General features: G+C 41.4%; 1 protein-coding gene across 1 annotated transcript in view; it reads left to right on the forward strand.

Moving 5' to 3' along the window:
* ANK3 (ankyrin 3) overlaps nucleotides 1-13986 on the forward strand; it is a 333291-nt gene that overhangs the window by 189247 nt on the left and 130058 nt on the right. Inside the window, exons 17-18 of the mRNA XM_082855185.1 lie at nucleotides 3095-3292; nucleotides 7994-8092. Coding sequence (XP_082711311.1) covers nucleotides 3095-3292; nucleotides 7994-8092 — 297 coding nt within the window. The remainder of the gene's footprint in view (nucleotides 1-3094; nucleotides 3293-7993; nucleotides 8093-13986) is intronic.

The raw sequence follows: 13986 nt of genomic DNA on the forward strand, positions 1-13986 counted from the left end.
AGGAGGGTGCTGAAAAACTAGATGGGCTTCTCTAATCCATTTTAGCCAGATCTATTTCCTGACGCAGGACACTGTGCTGGAAAGAGGATTGACTTGAGTTCAGGAATAACCTGGGCACAGGTTGTGGAAGGGTTAGTGAGCCTTAACTTACTATTTGTCAGATTTCTCTTTCATAAGCTGTACAGTATATCTGTTGGCATGGATCAGTAGAGATTATGAAGGTTTGGGGGAAAAACATAAAGTACAGTGTAAATATATTACTTTTAATCGTTTAAAATTACATCTGCTCTTGTTTTTAATCTTGAAATGCAAAAGGACACATGGCGGGCTTCCCTGGTGGCGCAGTGGTTGAGTGTCCGCCTGCTGATGCAGGGGACGCGGGTTCGTGCCCCGGTCTGGGAAGATCCCACGTGCCGCGGAGCGGCTGGGCCCGTGAGCCATGGCCGCTGAGCCTGCGCGTCCGGAGCCTGTGCTCCGCAACGGGAGAGGCCACAACAGTGAGAGGCCCGCGTAACGCAAAAAAAAAAAAAAAAAAAAAAAGGACACATGGCATGCACTTTGTCCTCTACATCAAGAGGAAAAAAGTATTGATTGAGATTTTTCTCTAGTTCAGTCTCTCACTACTTTATGTCTCTTCTGATAAATGTATCTGTCTCCTTTTGTATGGCAAGTAAGAATCCTTTAACTTTCTAGAAATTAGAAAGAAGTTAGGAAATTTAGAAAATTTTATCATAGATCTCAAGATAAACTGCTTGTTTCTTATTCGAAATATTTCTTAAGCCTTTCTGAGATGAACTAGCCATTCTAAAATAATACCCTAAATTGTTTTTCCCTTGCTTTATACTTTCCTTTGTATCTCAGGTAAGGAGCTCAGAATAAACCCCTCAGTAATAATGAGTAGCTTGTCTGGAATTGGCATGCATTACACAGATGTCAGAGCTTCTCTGTTTTTTAAGAGTCGGTGATTTCTTGGTGGAATTCAAAGTAATCAAGAGGATTGTCACCTCTCAGAGGATACTGACTTACCTTCAGAGGTTGAGAAGTTACTGACTGATAAGATGCATGATTAGAAGCTGCTGTGACTTTATCTTGCCTTTACCACTCTAATTAGTTCGTGTTAAGAGTCTTGACTAATCAGGTTTCCTAGCACTGCTTTGTGAATTTTCCCTTTTATTCAGGGGTGGGGATGGTAGTAAAACAGATCACCCCCTCCTGTCGCTCACTGTAGAGTTGGGCTCAATCCAGAGATCTACATTAGGCTCTGAAGACGATCTCTTTAGGGTGTGTCTGAGCAGAGGGCCAAATGCTTCTGAGGTCAGCTGGGGTTTCCACATGGCAATAGGTCAAAACTAAAAATAGGAGCATAAAATCTTCTACCCTGGCCCATCCTGTTCGGCAGAGGCTGGTTTCAGAAGAGTCTAGAAGTGGCATTTCCACTTTCTTCAGTTGATATCCAGCAACCTTAAATCTTCTAGAATCAAATATAGAAAGAATGTTTGTCAAGGGAGCAATGCTGTCACAGTAGAACATACCACTGACATAAACAGGGTTAATTACGGTAGGCTGGTCGACCAGTAGCCCCCCACTGCCCTCTGAGTTGTTTCTGACCCATCCTTATGGCTTGGAAAGATTGTGACTGATCTGTTGTCCAGATTTGGACCGTATTCCCAAATCTAAATCCTATTTGTATTTTATAAATTCTAATTATTCTTTTTTCTTTCTCTAAATCCTCTTGTCTATACCAAAAAAAAAAATTCTAGTTTTTCATTGGCATTCTTTATGTAATTAGATTCAGGCCCATGTCAAAATGTAATCTTGCATTCCTCTTAAATGACTGTGAGTCAGGACAGGGTTCCCTAAGGCAGGGGACCTTTTTTCTTAGGACAAGGGCTCCTGAAGCAGCTCATTAACAATTTGTCAAAGGGATTTTGGTTCCTTCCACCTCTGAGCATCAGAAGTCAACCAAGAGAAGGATCCCAGAATGTTCTGAAAGCTCTAGTAAGCTTGACTCAAATCTAAGGATTTGCCAGTCATTGCCCGGCTATAGAGATACAAAGTCAAATGTGGCACAGTACTTGCCCTTAACAAATCTGCATTTTAGTAGGAGGAGACAGATATGTGAAGAAGAGTGCCACTAAACATCTCCGGGATTTTGACTGGAGTCAGCCAAGTGAGGGGCAGGTATAAGAGTGGAAGGGGAGGGGCTTCCCTGGTGGCGCAGCGGTTGAGAGTCCGCCTGCCGATGCAGGGGACACGGGTTCGTGCCCCGGTCCGGGAAGATCCCACATGCCACAGAGCGGCTGGGCCCGTGAGCCATGGCCGCTGAGCCTGCGCGTCCGGAGCCTGTGCTCCGCAACGGGAGAGGCCACAACAGTGAGAGGCCCGCGTGCCGCAAAAAAAAAAAACAAAAGAGTGGAAGAGGTGAAACACTTCATGGGGGTGTGACCCTTGAGCTGAACCTTCAAATGAAAGATGCTGGTCCCAAGGGCATGTTGGAGAAAAGCATTCTTGGTAGAGGAAGGCAAGACAGAAACATGAGCCATATGTTGTTTGGGGACCAGTCTAGCTGAAGCATGACTGGAGTTTCATAAAAGAGGCAATCAGAATGGCAAATGGGAGTAGATTACAGTATCTTGACTACCATGAAAATTAAAAATTTCCACTTGTAAGCAATAGGCTAGTAAAGGGATTTTAAAGGTTGAATAATGGCTCTGAACCTGCCCCGGTGGTACCATTTGTTTGTTTCCTAGTTGGGTTTCCTCTCATTCCTGATATATAAGGCAAGTAATTATTGAGCACCTACTAACACAACTACCTGTGCTAGGGAGTGCTACCGTCCATTTGTAAAACCACTGGTACTCTGACTCTTTTGCATTACACTCTCTATAGTACGTTTCCCCTATTTAGGAATGTGGGAGATATGAGGGCACTATGTTACTAGCACTTCTTGATTCCTCAGTGTTTGCTTACTTGCTAATGATTTTTTTAAACCATCAAAGAAAATCACTAGAAAGGGAAGCATACTATTTGAAAATGCACTGCACACATTTTTATCTTGTGACTGGGCATGTGACCAAGTGATTTCTGTTGACAGAATGGTTATACACCACTGCACATTGCTGCCAAAAAGAACCAGATGGACATAGCGACAACTCTGCTGGAATATGGTGCTGATGCAAACGCAGTTACCCGGCAAGGAATTGCTTCTGTCCATCTTGCAGCTCAGGAAGGACATGTGGACATGGTGTCACTGCTCCTCAGCAGGAATGCTAACGTGAACCTGAGCAATAAGGTAACCTTCTTTCTTTTCCTCTGCGAAGCATCCAGCGCAACAAAACCTCACCTTCAAAAGATCGCTAAGAAGTCATGAAAAATTCAGGTCAAATAGAGAGTGCAAAGTGTAGTATGCACAGAAGTATGTACCAACATGTCATTTATCGTAGGAAGACCTTGAAAACAATCCACTTAAACAATAAGAGAATGTTAAGTCAATAACTGCAAAGTCATACTGGTGAGTAACAGAGCCATAAAAATGAGGTCCACAAAATTGTTCTAGTAACGTGAAGTTTTGTTATAATGTAAAGTCAAAGGGCAACCAGAACATAGTAAATAAGAAGTTGTAGGTTGTAAATAAAAAGTTGTAAGTTGATCTATGCCACAGACATTTGGGGGGTACCTACTGCCTGTCCCAGTTTTAAGTCCTAGGTTACAAAAAGAAACTGGAAACAGGTCTGCCTTCAGAGAGTTCATTTTAATAACAGAAATTTAGAGTAGCTGTCTTACTCCATAGATCAAAAGGTTAGTCTCTGTAGGTAAACTGGCAGTGCCAGGGAACTTTTTAAGTCTCTGTTCCCAGAAGTCTTCAGACTCCCCTGACCTCACATTCGACATCCCCATGGTTAGTGAAGAGCTCTGTGAAAGTCCAGCCCACAGTTACCCAGAGACATGTTAAGGAGGTCACTGCCTCCACTGTGTATAGCAGAGACTTTGGGTTTGCTGACCTGCTTATTAATACCCGAGTCTGAGATCTGCCCAAAATACAAGACAGATATTCCTTAGTCTTCAGATTTAAAAAACCTGCAAGAGTGTCCCCAAATTCCCGATAATCCAAACTCCCTGTTATTTAGCTTCTCCTCTACAGGATGGTGATGGCACAGCTATGACATTTCTCAGCCATAGCTCAGATATTGGAGTAGAGTTTCAAGATAGCAGTAGTTTTATGGCAATGAATAATAAATAGTTTAAATATTTTAATATATGTGGCCTGTGTTTTGTGATCACAGAGGCTTTGAAATTCCTGGGTATGAATCCGAAATCTGACTCCTACTTGACGTGTAACTTGATTGGACAAGTTATGTGACATCTCTGAGCCTCACTTTCATTCTCTAATAAACAAAGACAACAGTCTTTACTTCCCAGAAATGTCAGGAAGGTGACTAACATTCAGCACCTTCTTCTAAGTGGAAAAAGAATAGTTGTCTTAATTTTAGACTTTTCACAGTTTGGGGAAAAGGTTACTCTGCACTAATCTGAACTCCCAAGGTGGTAATTTAACAAATTCTATGAACCAAAAGACATACGTAAGAGAATAGGAAAACCTTTTTTCAGTTTTAGTATCTTGAAAATCCTTTGTGATCATGGCAAACCAAACACAATTTTCTTTTTTTTTCTCGTGTACTGATTTGCTTTTCTCATATCTTTCTTTTTAAACATCCCTTATGGAATGTATGCCTCGGCATTAACGGGAATCACGAAGCAATTTCAAGTAGTCATTATAATCAGGATTTGTTTGAGGTTCATATACTAATATATAGACCAGCCTTATAATAGTTTGCTGCAAAATTCAACCTGTCTTAATGAGATGGAGGACGTGGCCTTCTCAAATTGAAGCACATTCTGGCATCCATCGGTGTATTTATTCTCAGGAGCCCAGAATATTATATCTCATTAATTCTCCCAGAGTCAATACAAACCTGAACAATTGGTTAACAGGTGAACATTTTCTATAGGTCTGACACCAAAGTACTGTGTAATAAGCATTTCTTTTCCTTTAAATTCCTTTAGCTAACCCGTGGCAATATACGTATTTAGCCTTGAATCCACCTTAAAATCATTTTTAAGAAATTTAGGCTGAGAACACTTCAGAAAGAATTTCCCAGTGTCTGCTTCGGTAGACTCGATCAGCCAAGGGAATCCTGAGGACCAAAAGACACAGCAAATGAAGAAAGCCTGGAAATGCCCAGCCACCTTCCTGAACAAACTCTACATGAGCAAATATATCACCAAGGAAATTCCCATTAGCACACTGCACTTAAGGAACTTTCAAGCACTTCACAGTACCTAGAAATGGTCTAATAAGAAGGCATTTGTAAGCCTTTGCTTCCTTTCTCAGGAGTCATTTTCTGTATCAAGTATTAAATAAGTTCCAGTGTGAAAACAGAAGATCCGCAGAGCTCTATTCAATAAGGACTCTGACAGGTTTTCTGTCCATGTTTCCTAAGCTGCCAGAGTTTTCAACATCAGTTACTCTCCCTCCACCGCTTCCCCCTTCCCCATCCCACTTCCCCATTTCACACTTGCTAAACAATGAATATTAAAAGAAAGATTTAGCTTTCGTGAAAAGTATGATTGAACCAAACACTTGATGGTTTTCACTTATATTTCTCTGCAATTCACCAGCAGTTCCCGGGTTTTTAAGAAAAAGAGCCCATGAACCTACGTTCCTGCCGAAGTACTAGCGTTTGATCTGGTGCAATTTTGCTTTTGACGTTCCCACTTTCCCACACGAATTCTGCAGACCACAAGTAGCTGTATTTCTTTACACAGCCAATAGAATACGAAGCAGAGCTGTTGCTCTTCCAAGTTGGTGGTGTTCTCTCTGTGCCCAATAAATGCCACTTTTAAAATGAGCCAATGCTCAAAACCTTTATCAAAGGTTAACAGATAACTTCTGAACTCACACAGGGCTGTTTTAACCATCACATTTTGTTTTTTAAATCACGAATGTAAAAATAATTTTTTCTTTATTTAATTTATACTATGTTACCGAAAGATGCTTGCTTTTTCCTCTGACTCAGTCGATGAGTGGGTGGATTAAACGCTAGATACTCGACTGGTTATACAAGGATTAAAGGTACAGTAGTTGCCTCAAGAAGCTCACAGCGGTTTGAGGAATAGAGACGAGAAGAGAGTTTAAATGCGGGATTATGATGCTCTCGACAGAACTGAGCACGCAGGTGGTTCGCACATAAATAACAACAGTGAAGCCTTTTTCGAGACCAAGGGAGAGAGAGGGAAGCCCAGGAAAGCTGGAGGTGACTCCAGGCCAAAGGTAGAGTGGACAGCACGAATGTCCACGGGGGAACGCGAGAAAGTAGGGCACCAGCCACAGTACATTCCCCCAGCTGTGCTGAGAACCACTCAGTAAAGTTCTTCAGAAGGTTTGGAAAGTCTCAAACTTAGACTAGGGGATTGTGACACTTTTACAGAATGTTACAGCTGCAAATATCTGTGCCTCTAAAGTGGAACGTGGAACATTGTTCTATGATTATGTCAGTGTTTGGGTGGTGGCAGTTTTGGCCCCAGGCTTATTTTTCTTGGATTTCAAGTGAAGGCACCAGTCCTCCTTTTCCTGTTTCCCCTTTTATCCAGTTTGGGTGAGCTTCTTCCAGAAGTCTGTAAAGAGTATTAGAAAGTCAAGAGTGAATGACTCTTCCTGAGTCCTGTCATTAGTTTGATGGAATAGCAGCCCCTAAATAAATACTGTTCAGCATCTCGAGGGTTCTGTGCCCTTCCTGGTGCTGCTTTTGGTTCACGCCTTTCCTCTGACAAATAGGACAGGTTGATGGCCTTGCTACGCAGATGCAGAGGAGGAGAAAGAGGCCGTTAGGACTCAGGACATTAACTTGTATGCTCATAATGGATGAAAGAAAAGAATCTGGACGCACTTACACCAGCTTACGTTCTCTTAAATGTTATTTATGAAAAATGCAGCTACAGAGGATTTTTAAACCAGGGTGCAGTCTTGGTGATTCTTTTCTTGGCCATTGGGATAACCACATAGCCTGTCCATTCTGTGGTGGAGTCAATTTCAAGTATCTGGTCTCATTAAATGACCTGGAAATTTTCACGAGATAGCCTTCATATTACATTCTCATGAGACAGCATTTATATAACATTTCACAGACCATTTTTCCTACCCAGAAGCAACATAAAGAAAATATTTGTCAGCCTTGGGTATTAATATTTAATGGAGAAAATGATATCATCATATGTCAGTATTCAATTTATAAACAGTTTTTATTTTAATAAATTTTTCTAAAACTAGTCATGCGTTGGTAGTGCGTTAGAACTCTTGCATAATTTTGTAAAAAAATAAAAAGACTATTTTAAAAAAGTGAACACTGAAGTACATAAGAGGAAAATGATACAATGTTTGGGATTTGCTTTAAAATACTTCCGCAAAGCAAAGAACAAACAGGAGGTAGGGCTGGATGAAGCAAACGTAGGAAAACCTTGATAATTGCTGCATCTGTGATCAGTACACAAGGTTCAGCCCATTCCCTCCACTTTTGAGGATGTTTGAAATTTTTCATTAAGCCTGCAGATAACCATGTTGTCACATGCTAGTATATAAACTTACTCTATAGATTTTTTTTTTTTTTTTTTTTTTTTTTTTTGCGGTACGCGGGCCTCTCACTGTTGTGGCCTCTCCCGTTGCGGAGCACAGGCTCCAGACGCGCAGGCTCAGCGGCCATGGCTCACGGGCCCAGCCGCTCCGCGGCATGTGGGATCTTCCCGGACCGGGGCACGAACCCGTGTCCCCTGCATCGGCAGGCAGACCCTCAACCACTGCGCCACCAGGGAAGCCCCTATAGAATTTTTTAAACGTAGAAATTGTAGACTTACTCTTCTTGAAGTCCTAAATTGTTTCTACAGCACGCCTGTGTGTCCTCCATCCCTCCTGTGAGATGACCACTTTCATCTTTTGCAGAGTGGCCTGACCCCACTCCATCTGGCTGCTCAAGAAGACAGAGTGAATGTGGCCGAAGTCCTAGTAAACCAGGGGGCACACGTGGACGTCCAGACAAAGGTACACAAAAAGATTGTGCCCATCCAGAGTGTCATTGTGACTCCTTGTATGGAACAAGTACAATTCTCTAGGGGCAAAAATAAATCTTCCGTCATATCTTTTGTACTCGTTATTTCAAACGTGTATCTGTACAAGGGACACCAGTGTCTCTGGTTGTGGTGTCCCAGGTGCTTTGACCTTTACTGGCCTGAATACTTTATGTAGCTGCATATTGCTGCCTCCTGTGTTAATGCAGTTTATTAATCCTTGTTACAACACATCTGCCCATCAAGGGCAGAGTGTGAAAGCTTGGACCTTTTTTCATTTTTGTGACTGAGTTTTAAGAAATGCATACCGAAAAAGTTGTCAGCAATTGATGACTTCTAACTTTGCTCAGGCATAGTCTATGGAAGAGGATACATTACGTTTTATTCAACTACTACTCACTTGCTAAATTTCTTATGGCGTATATGATCGCTAGCAACTCCTTCCCTCTCTCAGCCAAAATAGTTATCTTTTCAAAAAGGAATTTCTGATTAATCTCATAGAATGCCACCATTTCAAACTCACATAAGACGAATGGGTGTTTTGTGTCATCATCAAAGATAGGACTTCATATCAGTCTTTCTCTGGATATTTTCTTTCAGCACTTAATTTTGTTACTCTTCATATCAAACTTGTATCTACTTCAAAATGTAACTTTGTTTCTGTGTGTCACATTTTTGACACAAAAATGAATACTTGTTACCTATTAGACTGTGAATACGAACATTTCTGTGTATAATATAGATGGATTCTGAGGTGTGTGGACAGATATTGAAGATATTAATAACATAGAAGGGTCACCAGGAATTAGCCAGGTAAAAAGGTATTGCAGACGTCAGAATCAGGCTGGATTTACGGGATGAGCACAGGAAGCAGCCCTGAGTAGACTACACCCTTTGCACCGTGTTCTGACTGTCTAGGGCTGTGGCTTCTCCACCCATACTGCATTCTATGAGAAAGAATCTGCCCAAAAGAGACGTGACCAGGCAAGATCCTTTATGCTTTTTAAACTCTGTATTAAAATAGTGAAGCAAATATAATGGTCCCTGGCTGGAGTAGTCTTAGATAGAGCTGTGACCCAGGTAGCCTCCCTCACTCCCATTTCTGAAATGCCTCGTGCCCTTCGAGTCCCCATGGCCTCTTTGGTAGCCTAAGTGCCCAGTTCTCTCTATTCTGTTTCTTTCCAAATTTTTCATTCTAAAAGAACCCCTTAGCCCCGAATGCCTTCCTAGATAGCTGAATGTTTAACAGAGAAACCAGTAAAGGCAACAGTAGTGGCTGAATGGTTTCTTGTTACTTTCCATGAAAATACAAGCATTTTTCAATCTGAAAAGCTCAGACTGGATTTAGCTTATATTCTTTACTGTGCTTGTGCACTTTCATCAGAAAAGAAATCTTTACTTTAGAAATTTGCAACTTTATGGTAAATAGATTCCCCCTGTGTTGTTCTGTTGACACACACACACACATACACACACAGACTTATAAACATTTTATTTGGTTCCCTCTCCCTTTATAAATTAAAAATTTGAGAAGGAAATAACAGGGTTCTGTTTCTCAGTACTTTTTATCTCAACACATCCAATATATACACCACCAAAATTCAGTCAGGGATTAAGGCGGTGATTCTCAAGGGCAGGTTGGGAGGAGAAGAAATGGTGCCGTGAGCCTTCTGTTCTAGATTTGCAAAAGCAACCCCACGGTTTAAGAGTATTGGGTCTCCACCAGGGTTTCCTTCTAACCCTGTCCTCAGGTCACAGTCTGTAATCATTTTTGTACTCAGTATAATATTTCTGAAGCATGTACCTTTTCCTGCCCTTTACAAGTGATGTAGTTCAGAAAGCATCTCTCTGTCTCTTAAAAAAATTAGAGACAAAAAAAATCACTCTCTCATCCTTTTTGTTCTCAGCAAAGATCACAGCACCAAAAAGAAGTGAGGCTATGATTGTCCCATAGTTGAGTAGAGCAGGAGTGCAAAGAGGTGGGTTGCTTGGGTTTGCTTCCTAGCCTTGTAAATAAGGAGTTGATTGTATCCCATGAGCTTCCAAACTCTTCCTGGTAAAGATGACATCCCCAAGCAGCCGACAGGTAGAATGTATGGTACCATTTGAGTCACTGGCTTCAATTTTAAAATAGTAATAATTAAATTATCAGGAGCTCTTTTCTCTTGTGGGAAAGAGACCAGAACATCCTGGTAACAGCCGTGCAGCCTTCCCACTGGCCTGCTGACCCACCATATCTCCACCTCACTTTGTATTTGAAGTTCACCAAATCAGTTCAGACTAAATTGTGCGGCTGGCCACAGGGTCTAATGCTCAGTGTCGTACAGCTGAAATGAAGCCACTTCTTTTGCTTTTTTTTTTTTTTTTTTTTTGCGGTACGCGGGCCTCTCACTGTCGTGGTCTCTCCCGTTGCGGAGCACAGGCTCCGGACGCGCAGGCTCAGCGGCCATGGCTCACGGGCCCAGCCGCTGCACGGCATGTGGGATCTTCCCGGACCGGGGCACGAACCCGTGTCCCCTGCATCGGCAGGCGGACTCTCAACCACTGTGCCACCAGGGAAGCCCTCTTTTGCTTTTTAAAAGGAGAATCTCTGGAAGCATTTTATTTAGACCACCCCAAAGCACTGATTCTCGGAGGTACTGATTAGCAAGTAAATAGTTAAATTAGCTTTCTTTTAATGTGTGTAAAATCATGAAAAATGTTTATTTGATACATACTCTTTTCACATTTGTTTCTAGAGCTCTTTCTAGTTGTTCGATTCTTACCTGAGTGATACGTTCCTTGTCCTCACAGAATTCACAGTCTAGAGAGGGAGACACAACAATAAAAACGTAATAATAATAGCAAAACTTACTACTCATTTTCTCTGTGTCAGATACTGTTCTAAGCATTTACCCTTATTAATTTGTTGAATCCTTATGACTATCTTATAAGGTTGATAAAATTTCTATCCCTATTCTACAGAAACTGAGGCACAGAAAAGGAATTGCTCATGTAAGGTAACATAGCTAGCTGGTCCAAAGCCTGATTTTGACCCCATGTATAAATAAATACATTTAGAGTTATTGGCGTTAACTGAGTTATTTACAAAGTTGGGAGTATAGAAGGGGTCTGTAGCTGGTTCAGCATCACAGGAACATGAGAAAAAATTGGGGGCACGCCCCAAGATACCGCTAGATAATTAAGATGATCTCAGAGGACCTTGATGTGCCATGCTTAAGTTCTTAATCCAGTTTGTACTGGGAAGCCTTGAGAGGTTGTAAACAGAAGATGATAAATCAGATATCTGGTTTAGAAAGATCCTAGGAGACAATGCAAAGAACCAGTTGGTAAAAGAGCTTGGAGCAGGGGCCGTTAGAAGGCAATTGCTGAGGTCCAGATGAAGAATAGAGAAGGCCTCAAGTAAGGGGCAGATGGGATGTTGGTAAACAAGAGAGAAATTGAAGAAATACTTAACAAGTACAAACAGTAAGACTTGAGACCATGTGTATATAGGGATTAAGGAAAAGTGAGAAATTCAGGACGAATCTGAGGATGTGGCCCTGTAACCAGGTGATCACAAGTCCCGTTCAGTGAGACAGGAAGTGAAGGAGAAGAAGCTGGTTGGAGAAACAGCACCCTGAGTTCTGTATTGGGTGGGTTGAGTCTTACATGACCTAGGGGCTCTCTAGGTAGAGACAGCTAGTAAATGACTAAAGCTTTGCTCTGGGATACAGGAGGGGCGTCTGGACTAAAGATACCGATTTGGACGTGGTCAGAATAAATGTATCCGTTGAAACTGTGAATGTGGACGTGATCGTTGAGGAACAGTGTGGAGGAACTCAAAGACAAAATCCCTAGGATCGACGATATTTTAAAGTGGTTGGAGGAGGTGGAAGGAAGCAGGCCTGACTGAGGGCAGGAGGGAAATCGGGAAAGAATATGACATGGATGCCAAGTAACTGAAGACTGTCAAGGAGAGTGTGACACAGAAGAGAAAACACTAAAACACGTGCACTGGAGTGGCACCGGGGTTATTAGAAGGCAGTTTCACTGGAGTAGTGGAGGTGGTGAGATATGGGGAAAATGGAAGGGAATGGTGAATAAAAATGAGGTTTTTTTCAAGAAGCTTTAAGAGAATATAGACCCAGGAAAGGAGGGAAATATTTGAAAGGAGTGATTATTGTTTCCAAGTTTGGAAGTATGGCTGTATGTTAGTAGGCTAAGAGGAAGGTGCCAGTAGGAAGAGAAATGGTCAAAGAAGTTATAAGGGATGTCAGAAGTGGGATAGGCTGGGTTAGGGATGGAGATGAAAATTGCCTTATTTTTCTTCTATCATTACGGAAATACTCTTTCATAATCTCTGACTCTTCTCTAGTCCCTGAGAGGATCTTTGTTTTGTTTTCCATTTTAACCCCACACTAATTTTGGAGGTGAACAATAAAGTAAAAAAATCACAGGAGAAATTTTTTCAACCTTTTTTCCCTTTTTAGCATGAGACGTTCAACTGTAGCACCTTCAGGAAATGAGATCCTGAGAGTTTATTTTCAGAGTTTGTTTTCTAAAGGAAAAATCTCTGTCTGTTACTAAATGCAACTTTTCAATCTCAATCAGTTTTATTGAAGTAAAATTATGAAAAAGCTATTTATAGAAATATCTTACAGCCTGCCATATTATTAAGTAATATTTAGTATAACATGTGACAAGAGAAAGGTATTCCCTAAAACAATAGTATCAACATAAAAAAATTTGAAAACAAAAAATTTAACTGAAATAAAATCAGGGAATAATTGTAGTTGTGAGTGGGTGTGTTCACTGAGGAAGACTATGACAAGTGCAAGGAAGGCCAAAGACAGACCCGAGAGAGCACAGGTTTAGGAGGTGAGGAAATAGTGTGGATTTCCTGCTCCCGCTTTCTCAAACCATGTTGCATAGGGAGGCACCTAACTACTGCTCAGTAAGATCTTATGCTCACGTACCATAGATCAGAAACAGCAGCCTGAATATTCCATCTGTACCTGTTTGCCCTTCCTACACAAATACACCCTTTCAATATTGCCTAAAGAAGATGACTTAACTTCAGCTTGTAATGATGGTATAAGTAGGCAACAGTGAAAAAAGCAAGCAAAGACTGCTCAGTTATCTGAACTATGACTGTTCCTTAGTTATTAAAGAAAGAAGAGTTGGTCTTTCCAAAATGTATTGCCACTCGTTGAAGGGAATTTCCCAAATCACATCTCTCTGGGCATGTGCAAGGTGCCATTTACCATGGGAACTTTGTGGCCCTCAGTGACTGGAGGAGCCCCAATTTTGGTTTCTCTGGATGAAAACTACATCTTCCTGGCATGCATATGTATTTTTAATAAAATACTGTAGTATTTGTGGAGCAGCAAGAAGACCAATGTCTTAGAGCAGCGTGAACAAGGGAGAGACTCGTAGGAGACGAGCTCAGAGATGTAACAGATGGGAGGCGGAGAGCAGGGTCCAGACCAACCGTGTCCTAACAGTCCACTATAATGACTTAGGGTTTTACTAGGAGTGACAGTGAAGCTATGAGGATGAGAAGAAACTGTACATTAAGGTACTTAGAATAATTCAATTTCTTTTAAAAATCTGATCAGTACAGTAGCACAGTAGCCATTGGAAAGTGTTGCATCATTGCTTAGGCATGTTGACCAGAAACTTGAAGAGTTCCTTAATATTTAAAATTTTAAAATATTTTCTGTAATCTTTTGGTTTGGGATCAGTCCTCTGCCACTAACACTGGGAATAATGTTACTTCAGTCAGTTAAGCTAATTGTACTGAGAACTGGTAGGAGAAAACTGTTTTCATGCCTCCCTCCCTAAGCAGCATTCTGATTCCTAACACAGTATCCTGAGTTCCTCAGT

The sequence above is a fragment of the Leucopleurus acutus genome, assembly GCF_964270905.1.
Source record: "Leucopleurus acutus genome assembly, chromosome: 14".
In the NCBI taxonomy this organism is placed as follows: Eukaryota; Metazoa; Chordata; class Mammalia; order Artiodactyla; family Delphinidae; genus Leucopleurus; species Leucopleurus acutus.